Below are 20,571 nucleotides of genomic sequence, written 5' to 3' on the forward strand. Positions count from 1 at the left end.
TGGGTATGTTTCCAGCTGGATGGTATCCAGCTGGTCATCTGTGGATGTGAATTGTCTGAAGGGAGGCGTGAACTTAATTACATGTGGCATAGTGAATGTGACAAGAGGGGTCTTATCATTACAGAATATGTTCTAAGCGAAAGTGCAAGCTGGCAGCTGAACAGCCTGAATGAGCCACAGAGATGGGACAAGCGGTCTCTGACCAAAGAGGGTGCAGAACTGCAAGGCCATGCTCAGGATTTCTGCCTCTCCTGCTTCACAGATCTCCGGAGAGGCGGAGAAGCCTTTGTTTTCCTGGTGGATACAATTTCCACAATTAATGCTGCTAACATGGGCCTTTTTGCCTTGTTTCTAGTAGCAGTTTGCACAAGTGAACCCGACCTAGACTGAAATTTTGTCCTGTATCGATTCTTGTCGGAAAACAATTTGAGTTGAAGATATGAAAGTTGATTTTCCCTTTTCTCTGCATTCTGTACTCACCTCGTAGTTTTATCAAAAGGTGAATAAATCAGTTTAGAAATTCCAAATACAAAGGTAAATAGAACACCTTTTTTAATAAACCGTGGGGAGCCACGGAGTTTCTGAGCAGCTGAGTGACACAGGAATAGCAGCGCTTTTTAAAGATTGATCCGGTGACAGTGCGCGGGATGCATCGGTGGAGGGAACAGAAGGACTTGCCCAGAAGGCTTGGTGCCTGGGTGGGCCCTGGCAGTAATGCAGGTGTGAGGAGAGAGGAGGAGGAGGAGCCAGGCCAGAGGGTGAGCCCAGGTCCCAGTCTGAGAGAATGGGGAGGGTATCAAGAGAATCTATTTCAGAAGAGAAACTATTTCACAGCTTGCTAGAAGTGTTGCAAAGGAGGGGCAGAACGCACAGAATAGATTCAAGAATCAAGCCTGGGGCGCTGTGAGAATTGTGAGAAAGGTGAGAAGCAGCGGTGGCTCCAGGGGAGAGGACAGATTCCAGTTTGGATGCGTTCAGTGTGAGTGGAAATGTGGATTCCTGCTAGGCACGTGGAAGTGAAGTCATGGCAGGGAAGGAACCTCCAGCCGAGAACATGCAGGGGCAGAAAGAACTGGGGAAAGAACTTTAAGAAATAGTCCTACGAAGGTTTGACTGTGATGAGAGAAACTAGACAGAGCATGTAAGGATAAGGCAAATGAAGAGTTTGCATCTAGCACAGGACTTAACATATTATGGTGTTAGGAGTAGTGGCTCCTCAATGAATATTTCTGAATGAAAGTATGAAGGTTTGTAAGGGTAGCAAAAAAAACCGTGGTATAAATAGGTTCTCAAAAATCAAACATAAAGAGAGCTCCAAGATGGAGCCTTAACACGAGGTGTTATTAAAGTAAAAATGTAAAGAAAGAGGAAGAACAACAAAAAGATTGTTAGATTTGTCAACTGTGGGACATTAGTGGCGTTTAGGATTTTTTTTTTAATTGGTGAAATCCCCTTAGCAATAGTTTAAGATGTGAAATAGTGTGGCAACTGACACTATCATATATATCTATTAAATATAAATAATACAGTAATGTGTGAGGATAAATGTCCAAAATTCCCTGTGTAGGTAATTGTGTAGAGATAGATTGACTTATCATGTTATTTTTTGGAACTTTGTAAAATAGTAGCTGACATTATTCTGTCTCAAGGAAACACAGTGATCTTTCTCCTTTTAGTAGATTCCTTTCTCATTCATGAGCCTCAAGTTCCTCAGTTTGAAAGAAGAGCTATAAAAAGGCTAACAGTGGGAGTTAGTGAGTCCAGGTATATTTAAATCTTATCCTCATACTGTTCTTGACAATGTTCATTTATTGAAATCCCACTTATGAAGAAATGCTTCAAGGTAGTTTATGAAAACACTTCTTCTCAATAAGAGGAATAAATTTAAGTAAGTGGATAAAAAGGTAAGAAAATGGGGAAAATAAAGTTATAAAAGATAAGATAAAGTAGGCGAGCAGTTAGAATATAAAATAGTTGGTATAATTCCCAGCACATTTGCTAGTACCAGGTCGTGAATTTACTATTTCTAAGCCTTTCAAGAAGGGGATGTGTTAAATTACAAGATCCGCATGTCCATGAGGGAAAAAAAATATTCTCAGAAGAAACTCAATTATTTTTCCTTTGGTTCCTCATAAAGAAGACATTTTGCTAATGCAATGAACAGCATACTTAAAAGAAAAACAGCAATGAGCTTCAAGGGCCGCTTCTATCAGTGTCCCTCAGTGGAGGTAGATAAGCATAATGCTTATCAGTTCTGGCTTAATCCAGGGGTAGATTTTGGCCTGTCTAGGGAAATGGTGGCACGCCCTTCGGAGTGGCTTTCATAAATATTATTTTTGCACAATTGAGTTTTTGATAGCAAGTGAGTTAGATATTCCCTGTCAGGTACCTAGAGTGCAAATATTTCAAGTTGCCAGTTATGTGTGAAGGGCTGTGCTTTAAAAGGCAGCTGAGCCTAGGGTGGGATTATCATCCTAAGGGACCAGACAAAAGACATGTCCATCACTAGAAGGCACCTCCTGTTCCCACAGAGGTGGATGGAGACAGATTCTTTCCTTGAGCCTGCTCTAGGAAACAGACAGGAATAGTTTCGCAAGGACTTAAACCCACTCTAAGCAACCCAAAATACGGCATCGTGTGAAAGAAATTAAATGATTTGTGTTTGAAACCTACCCAGTTTTGCATCCTTAGGCAAGTGTGTTAATATCTATAGATTTCAATTTCCTCTTCTGGAAAAGAGGTAAAAGACATACACTACCTTACAAGTGTACCATGGCAGCAAATGCAAAGGCTTATGTCAAAGTTTTGTAAACTATGCACTCTTGATTAGAAGTTCTCCTCACTGATGAGGCCGGGCGCGGTGGCTCAAGCCTGTAATCCCAGCACTTTGGGAGGCCGAGACGGGCGGATCACGAGGTCAGGAGATCGAGACCATCCTGGCTAACACAGTGAAACCCCATCTCTACTAAAAAAAAATACAAAAAACTAGCCAGGCGTGGTGGTGGGTGCCTGTAATCCCAGCTACTTGGGAGGCTGAGCCAGGAGAACGGCGTAAACCCGGGAGGCGGAGCTTGCAGTGAGCTGAGATCCAGCCACTGCACTCCAGCCTGGGCAACACAGCGAGACTCCGTCTCAAAAAAAAAAAAAAAAAAAAAGAAGTTCTCCTCACTGACAACAACAAGCAAAAGATGAGAAAATATTTCTGACAGAAAACTGAAATTTCTCTCTGTGGGCTTTGTCCCTAGAGGACTCAGCACCCATCCATCATTTACTTGAATATTATCCTTGTTGGACTTTGGAAAACATTTAAAATTTTAATCATTGTTCTTTGCTGAAATTTATACTTAATTGCTGCTTCTGCAGCTAATTTTTGTTCTATGTTCATTGCCATATCATCTGCAATTAATATTTACAGACTACTTGAATTGCTTAGAAAACACATAAGACATAAAGAGGGAAGCCGTTCTCTGCAAAAACATGAATCCGAGATATTTATTTTCTGCTATTTTCTTCTGTGTCATTTAATAGCTTCCTTTGTATAAATAAAGGAAATGTGTTACACACTCTGACCTTAGTGTTCACATAGTTAAATCTTATCCTGTGTAACTCCTTCCATATATGCTCAGATATTTCCAATTTCAATGTTATTTCTCTCATCTTGAAAGCCTATAAGAGAATCTTATCATTATTTCTTCTTTGTTTTTCATTCCCTGTTAAGAATTCCACTTCACCACTTCCCTATTCATTACATTCTTGCACCTCACTGGGTTAATAAATTCTTTTGACACCTACTGCCCCTCCTTCCTCCCTCCTTCCCTTGCTATCCCTCCTCCAAGAATGGTGCCCATCAATATTGCATGCCAGGGGTGTACTTGGAGAGTACAGGTCTGACAGCTCCCCAGTCCAGCAGGGAGCCTTCTCCCTTCTGTTCCAAGTCAGTGGTGAGAAGGACCCCTCCTCCTTCCTGCCTCAAGCACCGGCTGCTAACACCAGACTCAGAGATAGATGTTTCCAATCCCCAACTATATTGCAAAGACCACTTGGAATAGATTCCACTCTAGTCTACTTTCTTAAAAGTTTAATGTTCACTTCTCAAGGTACACTTGTAACTGGAAGGTAAGAGTAGTGCTCAGAAAAATGCAATCATTGTTTTTTTTTCCCCCTCCAGGATACAAAAAATGGAATTAAGCAATAATGAAGTCACCGCTTAAGGCAGATAGTATAGTGTTAACTATGACACGGTGAAAGTAGAACTTGACTTGTGTTCTTAGAGAGTGAATTTCACACTGGAAGAAAGACAAATTGGGTTAAGAGAAAGTGAAAACCAAAGTGGTAATGGGGATAGTAATGAGGTCTCAGGTTGCTCCCAATAACCCTATAGTTCCAAATTTAAGTACATTCCCAAGTACCTAAATAACGTTAGATTTAATGGAGGAAAGGGTATTGTTATTTAAAGAGAATGGAAATGCTCTTAAAAGACTAAAAGTAGGTAAAATTTGTGTTGGTTTTCTAAATAGCAAGAAAGAAAAGCCATAGGTTGGTGAGATCCTAGTGCAATTTTAGAACAAGAGAGGAAGCAGTGATAGCCAAGAGTTATTAAGGGGAACAGATACCAAATTTTAATTGTGTTCTTAGAACTAATAGTCAACTGTGAAAGCTCTAAGACTTAAACTTGCTTGTGAGCTACCAAGTTAGCTGCTACAGTTGTATGCATGCTGATAAAAGACACAAGATGTGTGGATCAGAGACAACGGACAGCTTACTACCCACAGCGATAGCATTATACAGAGTACCATCATTTTTGTGCCAATTTTGTGAGCCCCATTTTAGAAATGGTGATGCAAAAATGTTCAGATGAAGTCTACACACTCAATGGTTGCATTCCAGAAAAGGACCTGTGAGCTTAGGGAACCTGAGTCTTTTATAATGAGTAGACATGCCTGCCATTTGCTCCAGAAGTAGACATTGTCTTTATCTTTCAAGGTAATTGCTATACAAACATCCATGCATAAACATGAGAAATCCATGGATACTTGTCTTCCAACAATATTAAAAATAATAATAACTGCTACCATTCATTGAGTGTTCAACAAGGGTACCCATAGATAAAAGCTAACTTCTGGAATATGTAATAAATAATGGGTAAACCACAAACAAAAACTAGAGAAAAATCCATTTCAAGTGACCTTTGCAATTATAAAGGAGTTGTATATGTCCCTTGTGATGTATATGTGAATTCAGTCAAAAAATGTGAACTGAACAATGTCCATTTACTGGGTTTATATTTGGTGGAACTAAATAGCTCAAAGTATTCATGTCAGACTGGAAAGAGGTTTAAAATGGTGTCATTGAAAAGGTCTCTGCCCTTGCTCTATTCTTGTGTTGCAAAGTTATCAATGGTTAGAATGAGAAGATAAATGGCAAGCATATCAGATTTAGGAAGGAGAAAAGACTAGAAGAGATAGCCAATGTTTGGAGGGAAGATACAGCATTAAGAAATAGATGAACCAAAATTTACCTTGAAACTATGAAGTGCAAATGAAAAGCTAAATATAAATTTCTGTACCTAGGTTTAAAAGCCATCATTACAATCATGGAACCAGACTTAGCCTAAGAACCACATCCTTAGACTTAGCCTAAGAGCCTTTCATGTTAGGAATACTTAGAGTGGTTAGCTTTAACAAATTTCTTAACTTCCTTGGAGCTGCATTGCTTCATTTTATAAAGGAAATGCTTAACCATACTATCTCCATCTTCCCATGTAACTGGAGCCTGCTAAATAATATTTATAAGTAATTCCTTGATTGGGAATAATCAAGAGCAACAATTTTGTGAGGCATGAATATAAACACAGATTGCAAATCAAAGAAAATGTTCTCTCATACTGTCTATGTGAGTGTTGAGTCCAAGATGCCACTACTTTAACGAGGACCTGGAAAACAATGACAAGCATCCATATGAAAATGAAGATAGAAACCCAAGGAGAGATCTGGAAACCATGCTATTCCAGCTGAGGCTGGGAACGTTGAGGTTGTTTGGTCTGTAATAAAGAAGACTGTAGAGACATCATAATGATCTCCAAGTATATGAAACAATATAGCATCGAAAGCAAACCAAGGATACATACCGAGAAATTTCAGGAAGTCAGGCTGTGCTCATTTTAAGTAAGAATATTTTGTAAATTTGAGTTTATAGTAAACGAGGTGACCTTTTAGCAGTAGTGGACCACAATTCCGGATGTGTCTATAGCACTAACTATATATCAGCCATGTTGTAGAGGGGTTCTGGCTGGATGGAAGGTGCTGCCCAATGACCACCAAGGGCCCTTCTAAAATTCTGTGAGTTCATGATTTCAAAAGCTCTGCTATTCTGATTGAGGAGTTTGAATATTGTCATTGAGAAGGCATTTATGTTCGTCTCAGCACTAACTAGCACTTAGTTGTGAGACTAGGGGCAATCCACTCAACACCTTTGGAGCTATATCTTCACAAATTTACTGATGGGTTAGGTTAATTTATCCATTTGCTTGTTGATTAAAGTCTTGCTAGGGAAAAGATATAAGGCAATTTTTATATATAAAAATAAAGAATCTGCATTTTTGGGATTCTTTCTGCCCCGATTCTCTGAGTATGAACTATACAAGTAAAGAGATCTCATTTTAAGTTGCTGTATAAATACAGTTCTATATTCTTTCTAGTCATATTTGAAATAATGAATCTGCTGTACTAGCCTAAATTATTCCGGAAAGTCATTTGGACTAAGTTTAGTTCTAGAGTGTCCTCATTCTGAAATGATTTTTTTAAAGTATTTTTCAAGTCAGGTCCTGAAACCACAGAAGTATTTAAAACCCTGTGAGACCAGTGGCAAGAATTATCAGAAAATCTGGTTATGTAACTTCATAGGGACTCTGTTCATTCTCATTCCATCTTGAAAGTGTCTGTACATAAATTCAGAGGAAGCTACCACAAAAAGACCGGTGTCGGAGGGAAGGGGATCAAAGAGGTGCTGGCAAATTTGTTGTTATCATAAAGACTTCCTGTCCTGCAAGATCAAGGTCTTGGTATAAAGAGCATTTAATTCTGCATCACCCATTTCCTCTCCCCAACACCCCAGAAAAAAAAAAAAAAAGAATTCCAAGAGAAAACTACTTGACCTGTTTGCATTCAGAACCCAAGTGTATAGTTCATAAATACAATGGAAATGTCACTGATGCCATGCTCTGCTCTCCTCCCAGGCCACCCATGGATGACTCTCAGACACTTTTGACCCCTGTGGTGAGCTGTGGGCCCCCAGGAGCTCTGCTCACCCGCCCTGTCGTCCTCACTATGCATCACTGCGCAGACCCCAATACCGAGGACTGGAAGATACTGCTCAAGAACCAGGCAGCACAGGGACAGTGGGAGGTGAGCTGCTGTCGGGATAAAGATGCTATGCACGAATAATCCATGCAGATAAGTAGGAGCAATTATGGAAGGCCTATTATTTATAAAGCAAAACATGAGGAGTGGAATTTTAGCTCACCCTCAAAATGAGAGAGAAACAGGCAGGCAGACTAGTTCCTGAGTGTTATATCTTCTGATTGATAAGCACACAGAAAATGATGGTCACTCATTAGATAACTCATAGGAAAAGTACACGTAAGAGCTGTAGACATGTCCCTTTCAGAATATAGATTATATATATGTATATATATATTATGTGTATATATAAAATATATACATATAGCTGTCTATGGGGTGACTCATGCCTGTAATCCCAGCACTTTGGGAGGCCAAGGCAGGTGGATCATAAGGTCAGGAGTTTGAGACCAGCCTGGCCAACATGGAGAAACCCCGTCTGTACTAAAAATAGAAAAATTAGCTGGGTGCAGTGGCACATGCCTATAATCCCAGCTACTCAGGAGGCTGAGGGAGGAGAACCACTTGAACCTGGGAGGCAGAGGTTGCTGTGAGCTGAGATCACACCACTGCACTCCAGCCTAGGCAACAGAGTGAGATTCCATCTCAAAAAAAAAAAAAAAAAAAATAGAATGATCATTTATGTATATAATTTGCAGGCATAAAAACGTTGCAACTGGGTCAGAAAATGTTAGGCACTTACTTGCAGACATGTACCTGCAATAGAGTTCTTGTGAACTTAAGCTTGAAAAACAGAAAGGGTATGTCTCCAAAGCTCCACTAGAAGGAAGAAAATCCGCAGCATTCTGGCTCTGCGACTGTTGCCATCATAACTTCTTAAAGACAAGTCCAGTTCTTTATATTAGAACCCCCCACTTAGCACCTATATTTCAGTAATATGTTTATCCAAAAATATTCAATAATTTTAAAACTATACTTTATATTTATAGTTGTATAAAATGTAAAACATATAAAATAGGAAGTTATAATATGCAAAGTATATATTATATGCTTTGTGATTACTTATGATAATTTTTTAGGAAAAAAATTTTTAGAAAAGATACACATGAAGATTCCAGCTCCTAATATTTTAAGAAAATATAGTATTAGATGTAGAAGAGTACGAGAGCATCCCTGAGATTCACTGGGATTTCCCTCCTAGGGGCATGTTCTACTCTTGACCATATCGGGGGATCACTGCTTGCCAAAACGTACATAATAAATAAATAAATATACTTTATGCTGAGTTAAGACCAGATTTAACCAGATCTAACTTTAATTCTCTTTAAGCTTTAAATGATGTATCTGAAAAACGTCCTTTAATCCAAAGTGATCCTAAATTGTTTGCGTGATTCTCTTCCTATTACCCTATCCATTTCTGGGTTTGAGTAGTAACAATAACAACAACAGTAACAATAAACTGAGTAGATGAGGAAAGTAGAAGAGGACAGTCCTCATGGAAGCCCCCTTGTACTTGTGACTGATTGGGACATGGGCATCGTTACTCTTTGGCCATGTCTTCTAGGAACCTTTCTGTACCATGTCACCACTAGGGGATACCAGAGGGTTTCCTTTGTCCTGGAGAAAGCAGCTTCTTTCCAGGTGTCTTTTGGGACTGAAATAAACCTGGAGGTTCTGAGCTTCTTTCTCTCTTTTCCTTTTTAGAGACTTCCTCTGGGGGCATAGTTTCAGTAGAAGAAATTATTTCACTGATGCTATTAAAACACAGCTCTTATTATAGCTCAGATCATGTTGCAAGGCATAATAAATAATAACCTAGGTGGCGACCTCTTTCACATCTTTGTGTAGCCCTCTGAACTAAATGTATAACAAAGTGTTCATTCACTGTTTCAGCAAATGGTTGTGGGACACTCATCCTGAGCCAGACCCACTGGAATACAGTGGGAAGCAAAGTCGACATGATTCCTGCCCCTGCAGAGAGACTTTCTGACTCTGTCTCTGACAGTGCAGAGACTGACTCATGCTCACACGTGGATTTCTCCTGCCTGAAATTGTCTTTTAAATTTGAGTTAATTAAAAGTTGGAAGATTTCACATTAAAATCTGAACCTCCAGTCTGTCTTGGAACATGTGAGGCTTTGTCCATACTTGGCCTGCATTCCTGCATAGCAGCCATAGGCCAAAGCCCAGCAGAGGCTGAGCTCTTTAGATAGGCACGCGCTCTGGTTCGCCACAGGCTCCATCATTCCTCCTTGTCTGTGGCCCTGCCTGCTTCACATGCCTCTGTTACCTGGTTGCCCCAAGATGCATTCGGAATCCCAACCCTTGGTTTTTGCATCCCATACGTGGTCTTTCGGCTAATGTATTCTGTGGCCTGAACCATATAGATGAATCAAAACTTGGTTGAATTAGTAACTGGTTTTTTTTAAATAAAAATCACTTCCATTTATTTTTATTTCATGCTAAATGTTTTCAATGTCTGAAAGAGTAGACTGTTTAATGACACATACAAAGTAACAGAGAAATGTATCTTATGTGTCATGGAATTTGTCATGTCTTGCTTTTCTTAGAACCTGACAGCCAAGATTACTTAGAAAAAGCAGTGTATTTCTGTAGGAAGAAACTATCAGATGAGTTTTGAAAGAATATAGTAGAATTGCATATTAATATATTATTGCACAGTTCTTTAATTTATCTAATTCTTTTCACACGTACAGATTTTTAGGGAAAATGTAGATTCTTAGAAGATCAAAAGATTCAAACTGAAGGACATCTAAATAAAGAATATTCTCAGTGTAAAGACAATGGTAGAAAGAGATACAATGATGAAGAACTTAAGTAGACAGATTATAAAATCTGAGAGAGAAAAAGGCCAAGTAAAGGATAGGTCCTGCTCTACCCACTGCCATTCACCACCATCCCTGGTGGCCGGCATGCGTCCTGGGTGGCTTAGCCATGGCCCTTCCTTTTTGTCCCCCAGGATGTGGTGGTGGTCGGGGAGGAAAACTTTACCACCCCCTGCTACATTCAGCTGGACGCAGAGGCCTGCCACATCCTCACAGAGAACCTCAGCACCTATGCCCTGGTCGGGCATTCCACCACCAAAGCGGCTGCGAAGCGCCTGAAGCTGGCCATCTTTGGGCCCCTGTGCTGCTCCTCGCTGGAGTACAGCATCCGAGTCTACTGTCTGGATGACACCCAGGATGCCCTGAAGGTAAGTGCCTCCCACCTAGCCTGCCCTCTTCACCTTCAACTGGAAGCCAAGGTTTTGCACAGCTGTGCACACCTGGAGACGTGGCTCTGTATGTGCACCCAAGTGTGTGGACACATGTGTTTGGCCCCAAAGGATGCAGTTAAAAAAGATAGACATCTCAAGCCTGTAATCCCAGCACTTTGGGAGGCCGAGACGGGCGGATCACGAGGTCAGGAGATCGAGACCATCCTGGCGAACACAGTGAAACCCCGTCTCTACTAAAAAATACAAAAACTAGCCGGGCGAGGTGGCGGGCGCCTGTAGTCCCAGCTACTTGGGAGGCTGAGGCAGGAGAATGGCGTGAACCCGGGAGGCGGAGCTTGTAGTGAGCTGAGATCTGGCCACTGCACTCCAGCCTGGGCGACAGAGCGGAACTCCGTCTCAAAAAAAAAAAAAAAAAAAAAAAAAGATAGACATTTCTCTGAGGCCACGCGGATATATGAGCTGTTTACACTGATTCCTCCCAAGGGCTACTTTGTTTACCTTCCTTGATTTCTTTTAATGAAAAATTTAGATGAATTTGGCAACGAGACCCGTGGATGGTAAATAATCTGCTTCCATGTTTATCTCAGCTGCGTTCTTCCTATAAAAGGAATTGGCATAATTGCTCACACTGTATGTTCCTCTGGTGTGCTGCTTCATTTATATGCTTTCCCATTCTTTTTATGAGGGCTGTGAGGGAGCGGGTTAGCATTTGACAACAGGCTGCTGCTTTGCAGAATAAATGAGCTTAATTCCTGGTGTGATTATTGCCATCCATTTTATCCCATTCAAAGCTTTAAGGGATATAGTAAGTGCCTTTGAAGAAGTTATGATATAAAAGGAGGAATAAAAGAAGTATGCCAAGGTTGAGGAGGTAAGTCAGAGGGTGAGAAATGCCACAGTGGCTGACATGCAAAGTGCTATGTGGGGGCTCAGGAGACAGAGGCATTATTACTTTGAGGGAATCTGAAAAGGAGCTAACAGTTGATGATTAGCCCTAATGGAGGATTAGGTTTTGACCAGCAACAGTGAAGGGAAAAATACAGGATTCCTAGATGGAGGGAACAGCATGAATAAACACAGAAGTAAACAATAAATAAAGACCCTTGGCTGGGCGTGGTGGTTCACGCCTGTAATTCCAGCACTTTGAGAGGCTGAGGTGGGTGGATCACGAGGTCAGGAGATGGAGACCATCCTGGCTAACATGGTGAAACCCCGTCTCTACTAAAAATACAAAAAAGTTAGCCAGGCGTGGGGGTGGGCACCTGTAGTCCCAGCTACTCGGGAGGCTGAGGCAGGAGAATGGCGTGAACCTGGGAGGCAGAGGTTGCAGTGAGTCAAGATGGTGCCACTGCACTCCAGTCTGGGCGACAGAGCAACACTCCGTCTCCAAAAAAAAAAAAAAAAAAAAAGACTCTCTACAGGCATATTATTTCTGGTAAGATAAGAATTTTGTCTAGATGGACCTTCATGGCCGAGAGAGAAGTTGAGATTCAGTTATTAAGTTAATGGGGATTGGATAGGTTTAAACAGAAAAAAGGCATGATTGAAAATACATGTTAGAAATATCAGCCTGACTTCAGCGAAAAGGTGAGTCAAAGTATGCAGGAACGGGTGATGGAGCTGGATGGTGATGGGGCAGTGAGATGAAGAGAACAAGCCTAAAAGGTCCTACTCAAGTGGCTTTTTGAGAATCCCCTGACGAACGCTCAATGGGTTGGGGCAGAAGGTCAAGTTCCTGCCTCTAAGTCATAGAAGCAAACTCAGGGGGCAGGAGGCCTTGGCGTGTTGAGATGGTGCCTGTCTTAGACAGTTTGGGCCGCTCTGACAAAGTACCACAGACTGGGTGGCTTAAACAACAAATGTTTTTTTCTCACAGTTCCAACCCAGACTTCCAGTGTGGAGGCTGAAAATCTGAGATCAAGGTGCCAGCGTGGGTGGGCTCTGGTGAGGAACCTTCTTTTGGGTGACAGGCTGCTGACATTCTGCTGTGTCCTCACGTGGTGGAGAGATGGGGAGACAGCTCTCTGGGATCTCTTTTACAAGGTTACTAATCCCATTCCTAAGGGCACCACCGTTGTGACCTAATCACCTTCCAAAGTCCTCTCCTCCTAATACTATCACACTAGGGATTAGGATTACACTATATGAATTTGCAGGGGCACAGACATCCATCCATAACTGTGCCTTTTCTTTTAGAATACTGAATTAGAGGTATGAATTGGGCATCTATAACAGATGCCCAAGGCACAGTTAGAAATATAGATATGGTTCTCTGAACAGAGAGCAGATCTTAATATAGAGATTCAGAAACCTACATTATGTTGATAATTGTTATCCACAGTGGTCAGGGAGAATATCAAGAGAGAGTAGAGGGAGAAGATAATCATAAAAATAATCAACATGACTGAGAGCTTCTATATGTTAGGCAAAATTCTAAATATTTTATATTAACTAATTAATCTTCATTTGATCTATAAGGCACCATTATCTACACTTTATAGATGTATCATCCAAGGCACAGAAAGTTTAAGTAAGTTGCTCTAGGTCACACAGCTGTTAAGTGGAGAAAGCAGGCTTCATGCCCAGGCAATTGGCTGCAGCCTGGCTGATCTGCCCCTAAGTGAAGTTGCTTGAAGACCCGTACCCTAGAGACTGGGGACCAAGGAAAGCCCTGGCATTGCAAGGGAGGAGGAAAGGCAGCCAGCAAAAAGCTAAAGAAGGATAAACAGCCAGATTAGGAATAGAAATGGAAGAAAAATGAGTCAAGGAAGCCAAGGAAAGAAAGTTTTTCTGAATATCAGGGTATTTCCATCTGGAGCTTCCGTTCAGAGAGTAGTGCTTGGTTATGAATACTGAGTGTTCCAGGATAGGTTCCCTGGGAAGCAGGCTCCAGGCGAAAAGACTGTAGACGGCACGAGTGGAAACAGGAAGGTGAGCTAGGAGCCTGTTGCCATCATCTGTTCACCGTGGTGGATTTGACCAGCATGGTCTTGGGGAAGGCATGAGACCTCCTGGGTTAGTGCATATAATTTTGATAGTCGAGCCTGTAGGATTTTGTGATGTTGAATAAAAGTTGTGAACACACAGCTCTAATGTAAAGCTTAAGGTTATTTCTTCTATATTCCTTGCAAATGTGATACATCCAAAGCACTGTCAGGATAGGAATCATGCTAGGTTTAAATTAGGGAAAATGGTATCTGTAGGGAGCTATGGGGTCTGATTAAGGCAAAGTTTTTCAACAGTTTCAAGAAAAATCATTGCAAAAGCATGCATAGAAGACCTACATCATATCTGAAGTGTTTGATTTACATATTTTATATTCACACACATAGTTCTCTTCCCAGGCACCTTGTCTTCCCAACAAACACACACAAATACATGCAAAAATAAAATATTTTATAAAAATAATTCTGATTACTATAATTAGTGAACTCAAGACACAAATGGTCAATAGTGAGAAAGAGTGATGAACAGGTTTAAGCAGCAAAAACAACTCAAGAGCACTCTGTATCATGGTCAATGCTTTCTAACTAGACATTTATAAATTCTAAGCATCTGGGGATCTAGCACTTAGCCTGAAACAAACATGAATAATGGATGAGGCTTTCTTGCACCTCATGGCCTTTGAATAATGCAGAAATACCAAAATCCTACTTATAGGTAAATGGCTTCTCCAACATACCGAAGAGACAATTATTTCAGTCACGCCATCTCTTCCTCACACCCACGCTTGAATTGGAAACTTCGGGCTGATTAGCTCAAAAAGCCCTTTATTACTAAAATTCTGCCTTCTTGCCACCCTGTTAATGTTCCCACCATACTATCTCCCATCTCATTGCTTCTCTAACTGCCGTTGCCCAGAAATACTTCCTCTTGCAATGTCCCTCCCGAAGGCCTCCTCCTCCTTCAGGCCTGCCCCCCTCCTGACTCACCCTCATGCTCTTCCAAAATCAGGAATTCTCAGTGCACAGGGGAAGCAGGTGGAAGCTTTTATAAAAACTTACTCCAGGGTCTCCCACAGGTTCGGATCTAATTGGTCTGGGTATTGGGGTGTTTCTGTTGTTGTCGTTTTGTTGTTTTGTTTTGTTTTTTTTAAACACTCCCTGGGTTATTCTATTGTGCCACCAAAGTTAAGAGCTATTATCCTAAACACTTTCCCAAATCTTTCTGGAACTAAAGTTCTACTAAGAACAAACTTTCCTACAACCTTACATCATTCCCTCCCCCATTCCTCCACCTGCTCTCATTAACTGCCAGGAGATCTTCCTGGTAACACCTCACAATACCTCCAGTGAAGACTGCACCCCCTAACTAACCCAAGGCCAAGAGGAGATGTACCAGTACGTCTCATACTCCATGACCCTTTCTGGGGCATCTCTTCACTGCCCAGGCTGGATGGTTCTGCTGCTGCTCATACCCACTTCAGTTCCTTTGCACAGACCTCTGTGGATCCCGCCCTAGCAGTACTTGCCTTGTGGTCTTTCTTTCCATCCATTTTATTCCCATCATTCTCTCAAATTCAATGCCATGACTTAAATCACAGTCTCTCTGCCCAAACTTATCCCAGTAGCCTTCACATCATCTTACATTGTCTATTCACTCGTATAGATGTGCTCTGGATTTCATCTTCATTAGCAACTGCTCCACTGCCAAGATCTCCACCTGTCAAACTCCCCCTTTTTGACCACAACCATCTGACCTTCCATCTCTCTCTTCCACAAGGTGCATGGAAGCTACCCTTTGTTCTTAAGGAGAGGGTCCCTCACTGGGCATGGTGGCTCATGCCTGTAATCCCAGCACTTTTGGAGGCCAAGGCAGGTGGATCGCCTGAGGTTAGGAGTTCAAGACCAGCCTGGCCAACATGGTGAAACCCTGTCTCTACTAAAAATGTAAAAATTAGCCAGGCGTAGTGGTGCGCCCCTGTAATCCCAGCTACTGAGGAGGTTGAGATGGGAGAATTGCTCGAAACCGGGAGGCTGAGGCTGCAGTGAGCAGAGATCACACCACTGCACTCCAGCTTGGGTGGCAGAGTGACACCCCATCTCAAAAAAAAAAAAAAAAAAGGAGAGGCTCCCTCAACCTGCTGCAGTTTCCCAGTCCACAAACCCTTCCCTGCCCTTACTCGCATCTGCAGCAAACTTACTTCCACACTGAACTCTCTCGTCATTGTGAGCGCTTCAGGCTTTTCTAGTATCAATAACCAAAGATACCCTCCACTGAACAAGCCCGCTACTTCTACTTCCAGGCTGATGAGTTGTTATGAAAAACCACACATTTCTGATTGGGTCTGTTATACTCTCAAGATATCTATTCTAAGGGATGCCTTCCCTGCTTCTCCTTACTCCTTTTATTTAGCTCTTCCTGACTTACCCCGATTCCCACAGCAGTTCTTCCAGGTCTCTTCCCCTCTCAGGAAGTCCCTGGCTGTTTTAAAGCCCACATCGTGCCTAGCAGTGACCTAACCACTCAATGAAAGCTCCCCCAGCTGCCGTCCTCTACCCTCCAAACCTTTTACTTCAGCCTCTTCTCACTTCCTCTGACTCTGATGAAAAGGATCTCTGCTTCCTTGTTTGTGCTTTAATCCAATTCCTGACCTCCTCCATCTTCAGCATAGCAAATGATGCCTGAGGCTGCATTTACCAGCATTTGATATTTTCTTATAGTAATTGCTATGTGCTGGAGATTCTTTACAAATTGCAGAAAAATCCACAGAAATGCTGGACTAGGACAGAGATGGAGGCCCAGTGGAGTACTTATTCTTGGGGAATAAGTCCAGGAGAGCTATTGCAAAAAGACTGCCCCGATGTCTAGAGCTGTGTATTTCAAGAATATTAATTATCACTTTTTATTATATGTGATTATATTATCTATGTGGATACATAATACATTTATTTATATTATATGTAAATATATATTATTTATATTATATGTAAATATATATTATTTATATTATATGTAAATATATATTTTATTTATTTTATTATATATAAAATATATAATAAATATATATTTATTTTATTATAATATATACATATAATATAAATACATATTTATGTATATTTAAATATATAATATATCTTATATAATATATAAATATTTATATATAAATATATAATATTCATTATATTAATATACGATTATATTATATATTTATATAAGTATATATTATACAGATATATTATTACATATAATATATAAAATATAAATATATAATTATATATTACATAAATATATATATTTGTACATTTATTTATATTATTCATATGGATGGATAATGCAGTCAGTCTTAAGCAACTGTGATACATTTTTTCTTCTTCCTACCCACCTCTTTGAGCTTGGCAGCTTTTGTAACAATTTCCCAGAGTTTTGTTAAGCCTTGGGTCAAAAATGGTCGCCTGAAACTTAAAAGCTGCGTTTAGCAATTTGAAAGCACTGATACAGAATTAGCGTGTTGGCAGTGACTACCAGAGCAGAAGTCAAGGCTGATGGGCGACAGTGGAATTATTTTATGCCTTTCAGGAGGGCTTTTTCCTGTGCATGTGCTTGAAGGACCACTGGGAACAATGCTCTAGTTGTGTTCACATAAAAGGATAAAGATGCTAAGAATTGTGAGAATAGTTTGGAATCAATTCAAATAGAGAGGTCAAGTCTATTGAAAAGGTTGAGTTTGGTGTATCAGAGCTTTTCTTTTTCCCCCGTCTTCAGGTGATTAATGAAAAAGGTGTTTTCCTTTCATTATTTGCAAAGACTTAAATCCTGGTATAAATAGACCAACAATTAACAGAGAGCAAGGTTATATTTGGAGTAAGTTTAAAAACACCTAGGGAGAAACATACATCTATGTGGAAATAAGTCATTTCTGTCCCGGTATCCAAAGGGTACAATACATGAGAGTCTCTTTTTGGAATAAAGGGTTTTATACTAAACTCTGAGATTCAGAACATAAAAAAGGAGTTATTTTCATACATTATGGGCAGTATATGATGTTTATTGAATTTCTGACAAATGTATATGTGATACAAACCAAATAATGTGTATTAACATAACCTGGCTTTTTTTTTTTTTTGATGGACTCATGGGGCATGGAGAAGATCTTCCTTGGATAAATTTCATGTGCCCTAATCCCAACTGTAATAGAGTAACTCTGTGAAAGATTGTATTATGTGAAAAGAGAAGAGAAGAATGAAAGAAACACCGGAAGGTGAAGAGAGAGAAAGGAGGTTGGCTGAAGTCTAGCTGAGAATTGTGTGATGCTCATGTTCTTGGGCCACAGTCATGGACAGTCAGACGTGGCTTGTTACAGGGAGAAGGTGGTTATATTTTTATCCTGTTACCTGTCACCTTCCTCACTGCTGTCCTCCTGGCATTTCCTCCATGGCAAGTTGTGACCTTACAGAACTCTGAACCCCTCATGCTTGCTTCTTCTAGGTCTTCTAAGGCTGATCCTCCCTGGAATTATCCTAGTAAGAATCCATACCTATTCTTATAGTTCCCACAAACAACCTCAAAAATAGCCTTACCTGTATACTTTCAGGATCCCGGCCTCTGGAGTTAAACTAATATATTCATATGTGCAACATGTGTGTTAGAGACCAACAACAAAACGTGTATCAAAGGTTTCTAGTGCATCACTGCTGCTGTGTGTGTGGGAGGGAGCATGGTACGGCAGGAGAGCTTGAGTCGGGCTGGCTGCTGTGACTGGCTCTGCCACTTATCAGCTTGGTGACCCTGGTCGCTGAATTTGACCTCTTAGGACAGTAATTTGGTCTGCGTCAAGGACTCTTTGAAGTTCTAAAGGAGATCAAAGTTATTCAATCTCCTGGCACAAAATAGACACCAGACACTGTTTGCCATGCCTAGGTGGGCATATAGACTACAGTGGCATTTTGAAGATAATGGCTTAAGGAAGATATTAAATCTAACTGGAATCTAACTGTGAGGTGAGTTTCAGGGTTGATAGCAACCTGGTTGGTTAGACATTTAGTCACAGGGATCTTTTCGGTGCCTCTAAATTTATCCCATTTTTATCATCTTCTTATGAAATCTAGTCCTGGGTCTATCATATATCTTAGAAATGACTTGCTATGTTGAACTTACTTTTTGAAGAGAGAGAAAAGAAAGAAAACAGAAGTTGTGGTATGCGGAATAACACCCCCCACCACCACCACCCAGGGATGTTTACACGTTAATATTCAAAACCTGTGAGTATTTTACCTTACATGGCAAAAGAGTCTTTGCAGATATGATTGTGTGATTTGAGGAGATTATCCTGGACCATCTGGGTGAGTCCGGTCTAATTATATGGTTTTGAAGGTGGAGAACTTTTTCCAGCTATGGTCAGAAGGGGATGTGACTGTGGAAAAAGGCTCAGAGAAATCTGTCATTGTTGGATTTGAAGACAGCGGAAGGGGACCGTGAGCCAAAGAATGTGAGAAACCTCGAAGGTGGAGAAGACCCGGTAGAGATTCTCCTCTTGGGGCTCTGGAAAGGAGGGCAGCCCCACTGACACACCTTGATTTTAACTCAATGAGAACTGTGTTAGACTCCCACCCTCCAGAACTGTAAGATCATCAGTTTGTGTTATTTTTTAAGTCACTATGTTAGTGGCGATTTCTTATGGCAACAGTAGAAAACTAATACAGAAGATTAAAAACAGCATGTTAACAGGAGAAAAGAAACACAAGATGACTTCAGAAGTCCTAGAAAAACCTAAAAAGTCCTATTCCTAATACATAGATGTGAGAGAGAACCGTTTCCCTACGAGCATGCCCAGAGGTAGACAAGTGACATGCTACTTGCATGAGTGTCACCCCTTGGCATTTGGCTTTAAAAGTGTCGCAAACTGCCCTGACTGTGCAGGCTGGAAGTGGCAGCTCAGACCAAGCATCCGTGGCCACAGCAGCTGTGGGAACAGCAGGCAGAGCCCTAGAAACGAAGCAACTTGACGGGGAGATGTTTGCAGATGGGCACCAGAGTCCAGCCTTGTTATTATTAGGGAAGAAGTAAGGCAGATAAACTCAGGGGGAGAGCAGAGCACCCTGGCGTGAACACAGGAAGGGAAAGGAGCAAAGCCAGGCCGGGCGCCAGGGACACTGACCCGAGCAGGTGGGAGAGGCTGGGCTGACAGTCAGATGTTCTCCACTGCCCGGCTCCTCAGCCTGAGGCCCGAAAGCCGAAGAGGAGGAGACAGCGCGTGGGGGCCTGAGAGCAGCGTCGCTGAAAAGCTGGCAGGGAAGAGGAGAGAAGGATGGCCGCTCTTTTTGGCCTCTGCTTTGGTGGAGTACAGGCCCCCACAGCTGTGACAGAGACAGCAGTGACAGCCACCATAGCAAAGACACAGATTTCTCATCCCCAAATGACAAGGGCAGGTTTTCGACACAGGATTAAAGAATGAGCAGAAGAAAGGCAGGTTCCATGAAATGGCAGATGTGATTTTTTTTTAAACACCAGTCAGCACAGTCACTGAGGGCTGGCCTTTTGAGGTTTCACATGAGTGGCATGCTGCACGTTTGCTGGTCTGTTCTTTGTGTCTGCGTCCCAGAATCAAGGTGAAGGTGGGGCACCACTGCAGTACAACTCAGCCTCCTGTGCTGGCTCCAGCATGGAGAGCAGTTCTATCTCCAGGAGCCAGAGAGCCGAACCAAACCAAAAAACAGCCAGAGTGCGAGGCTGTCCGCTGCTTGGCTTCCTGCCTTCTGTTCTGTCCTCTCCATGTAGCGATCTCAGCGACTTTTCCTCAGTATCTACCTCCACCTGCTCATGCTCCTGCTGCTGATGCCTGGCATCGTGGCAGCAGTAAATCCAGCCAATGTGTGGTTCTGTGTTTCTCTCAAACATGAAGACTGCTTGGAGAAATAACATCCAGAAACAATATAAAGAAAGAAGCTAGGGCCGGGCGCGGTGGCTCACGCCTGTAATCCCAGCACTTTGGGAGGCCAAGGCGGGTGGATCATGAGATCAGGAGATCTAGACCATC

The 20,571-nt window shown here is 41.6% G+C and overlaps 1 protein-coding gene across 2 annotated transcripts in view; it reads left to right on the forward strand.

Annotated features, from left to right (window-relative positions):
• The window catches only part of UNC5C (unc-5 netrin receptor C), a 382,002-nt gene that overhangs the window by 336,319 nt on the left and 25,112 nt on the right, over positions 1-20,571 (forward strand). For both annotated transcript variants that reach the window (XM_025385362.1, XM_025385361.1), the window contains 2 exons: positions 7,235-7,403; positions 10,338-10,571. In XM_025385362.1, coding sequence (XP_025241147.1) covers positions 7,235-7,403; positions 10,338-10,571 — 403 coding nt within the window. The remainder of the gene's footprint in view (positions 1-7,234; positions 7,404-10,337; positions 10,572-20,571) is intronic.

Source organism: Theropithecus gelada, chromosome 5 (genome assembly GCF_003255815.1).
Source record: "Theropithecus gelada isolate Dixy chromosome 5, Tgel_1.0, whole genome shotgun sequence".
Lineage (NCBI taxonomy): Eukaryota > Metazoa > Chordata > Mammalia > Primates > Cercopithecidae > Theropithecus > Theropithecus gelada.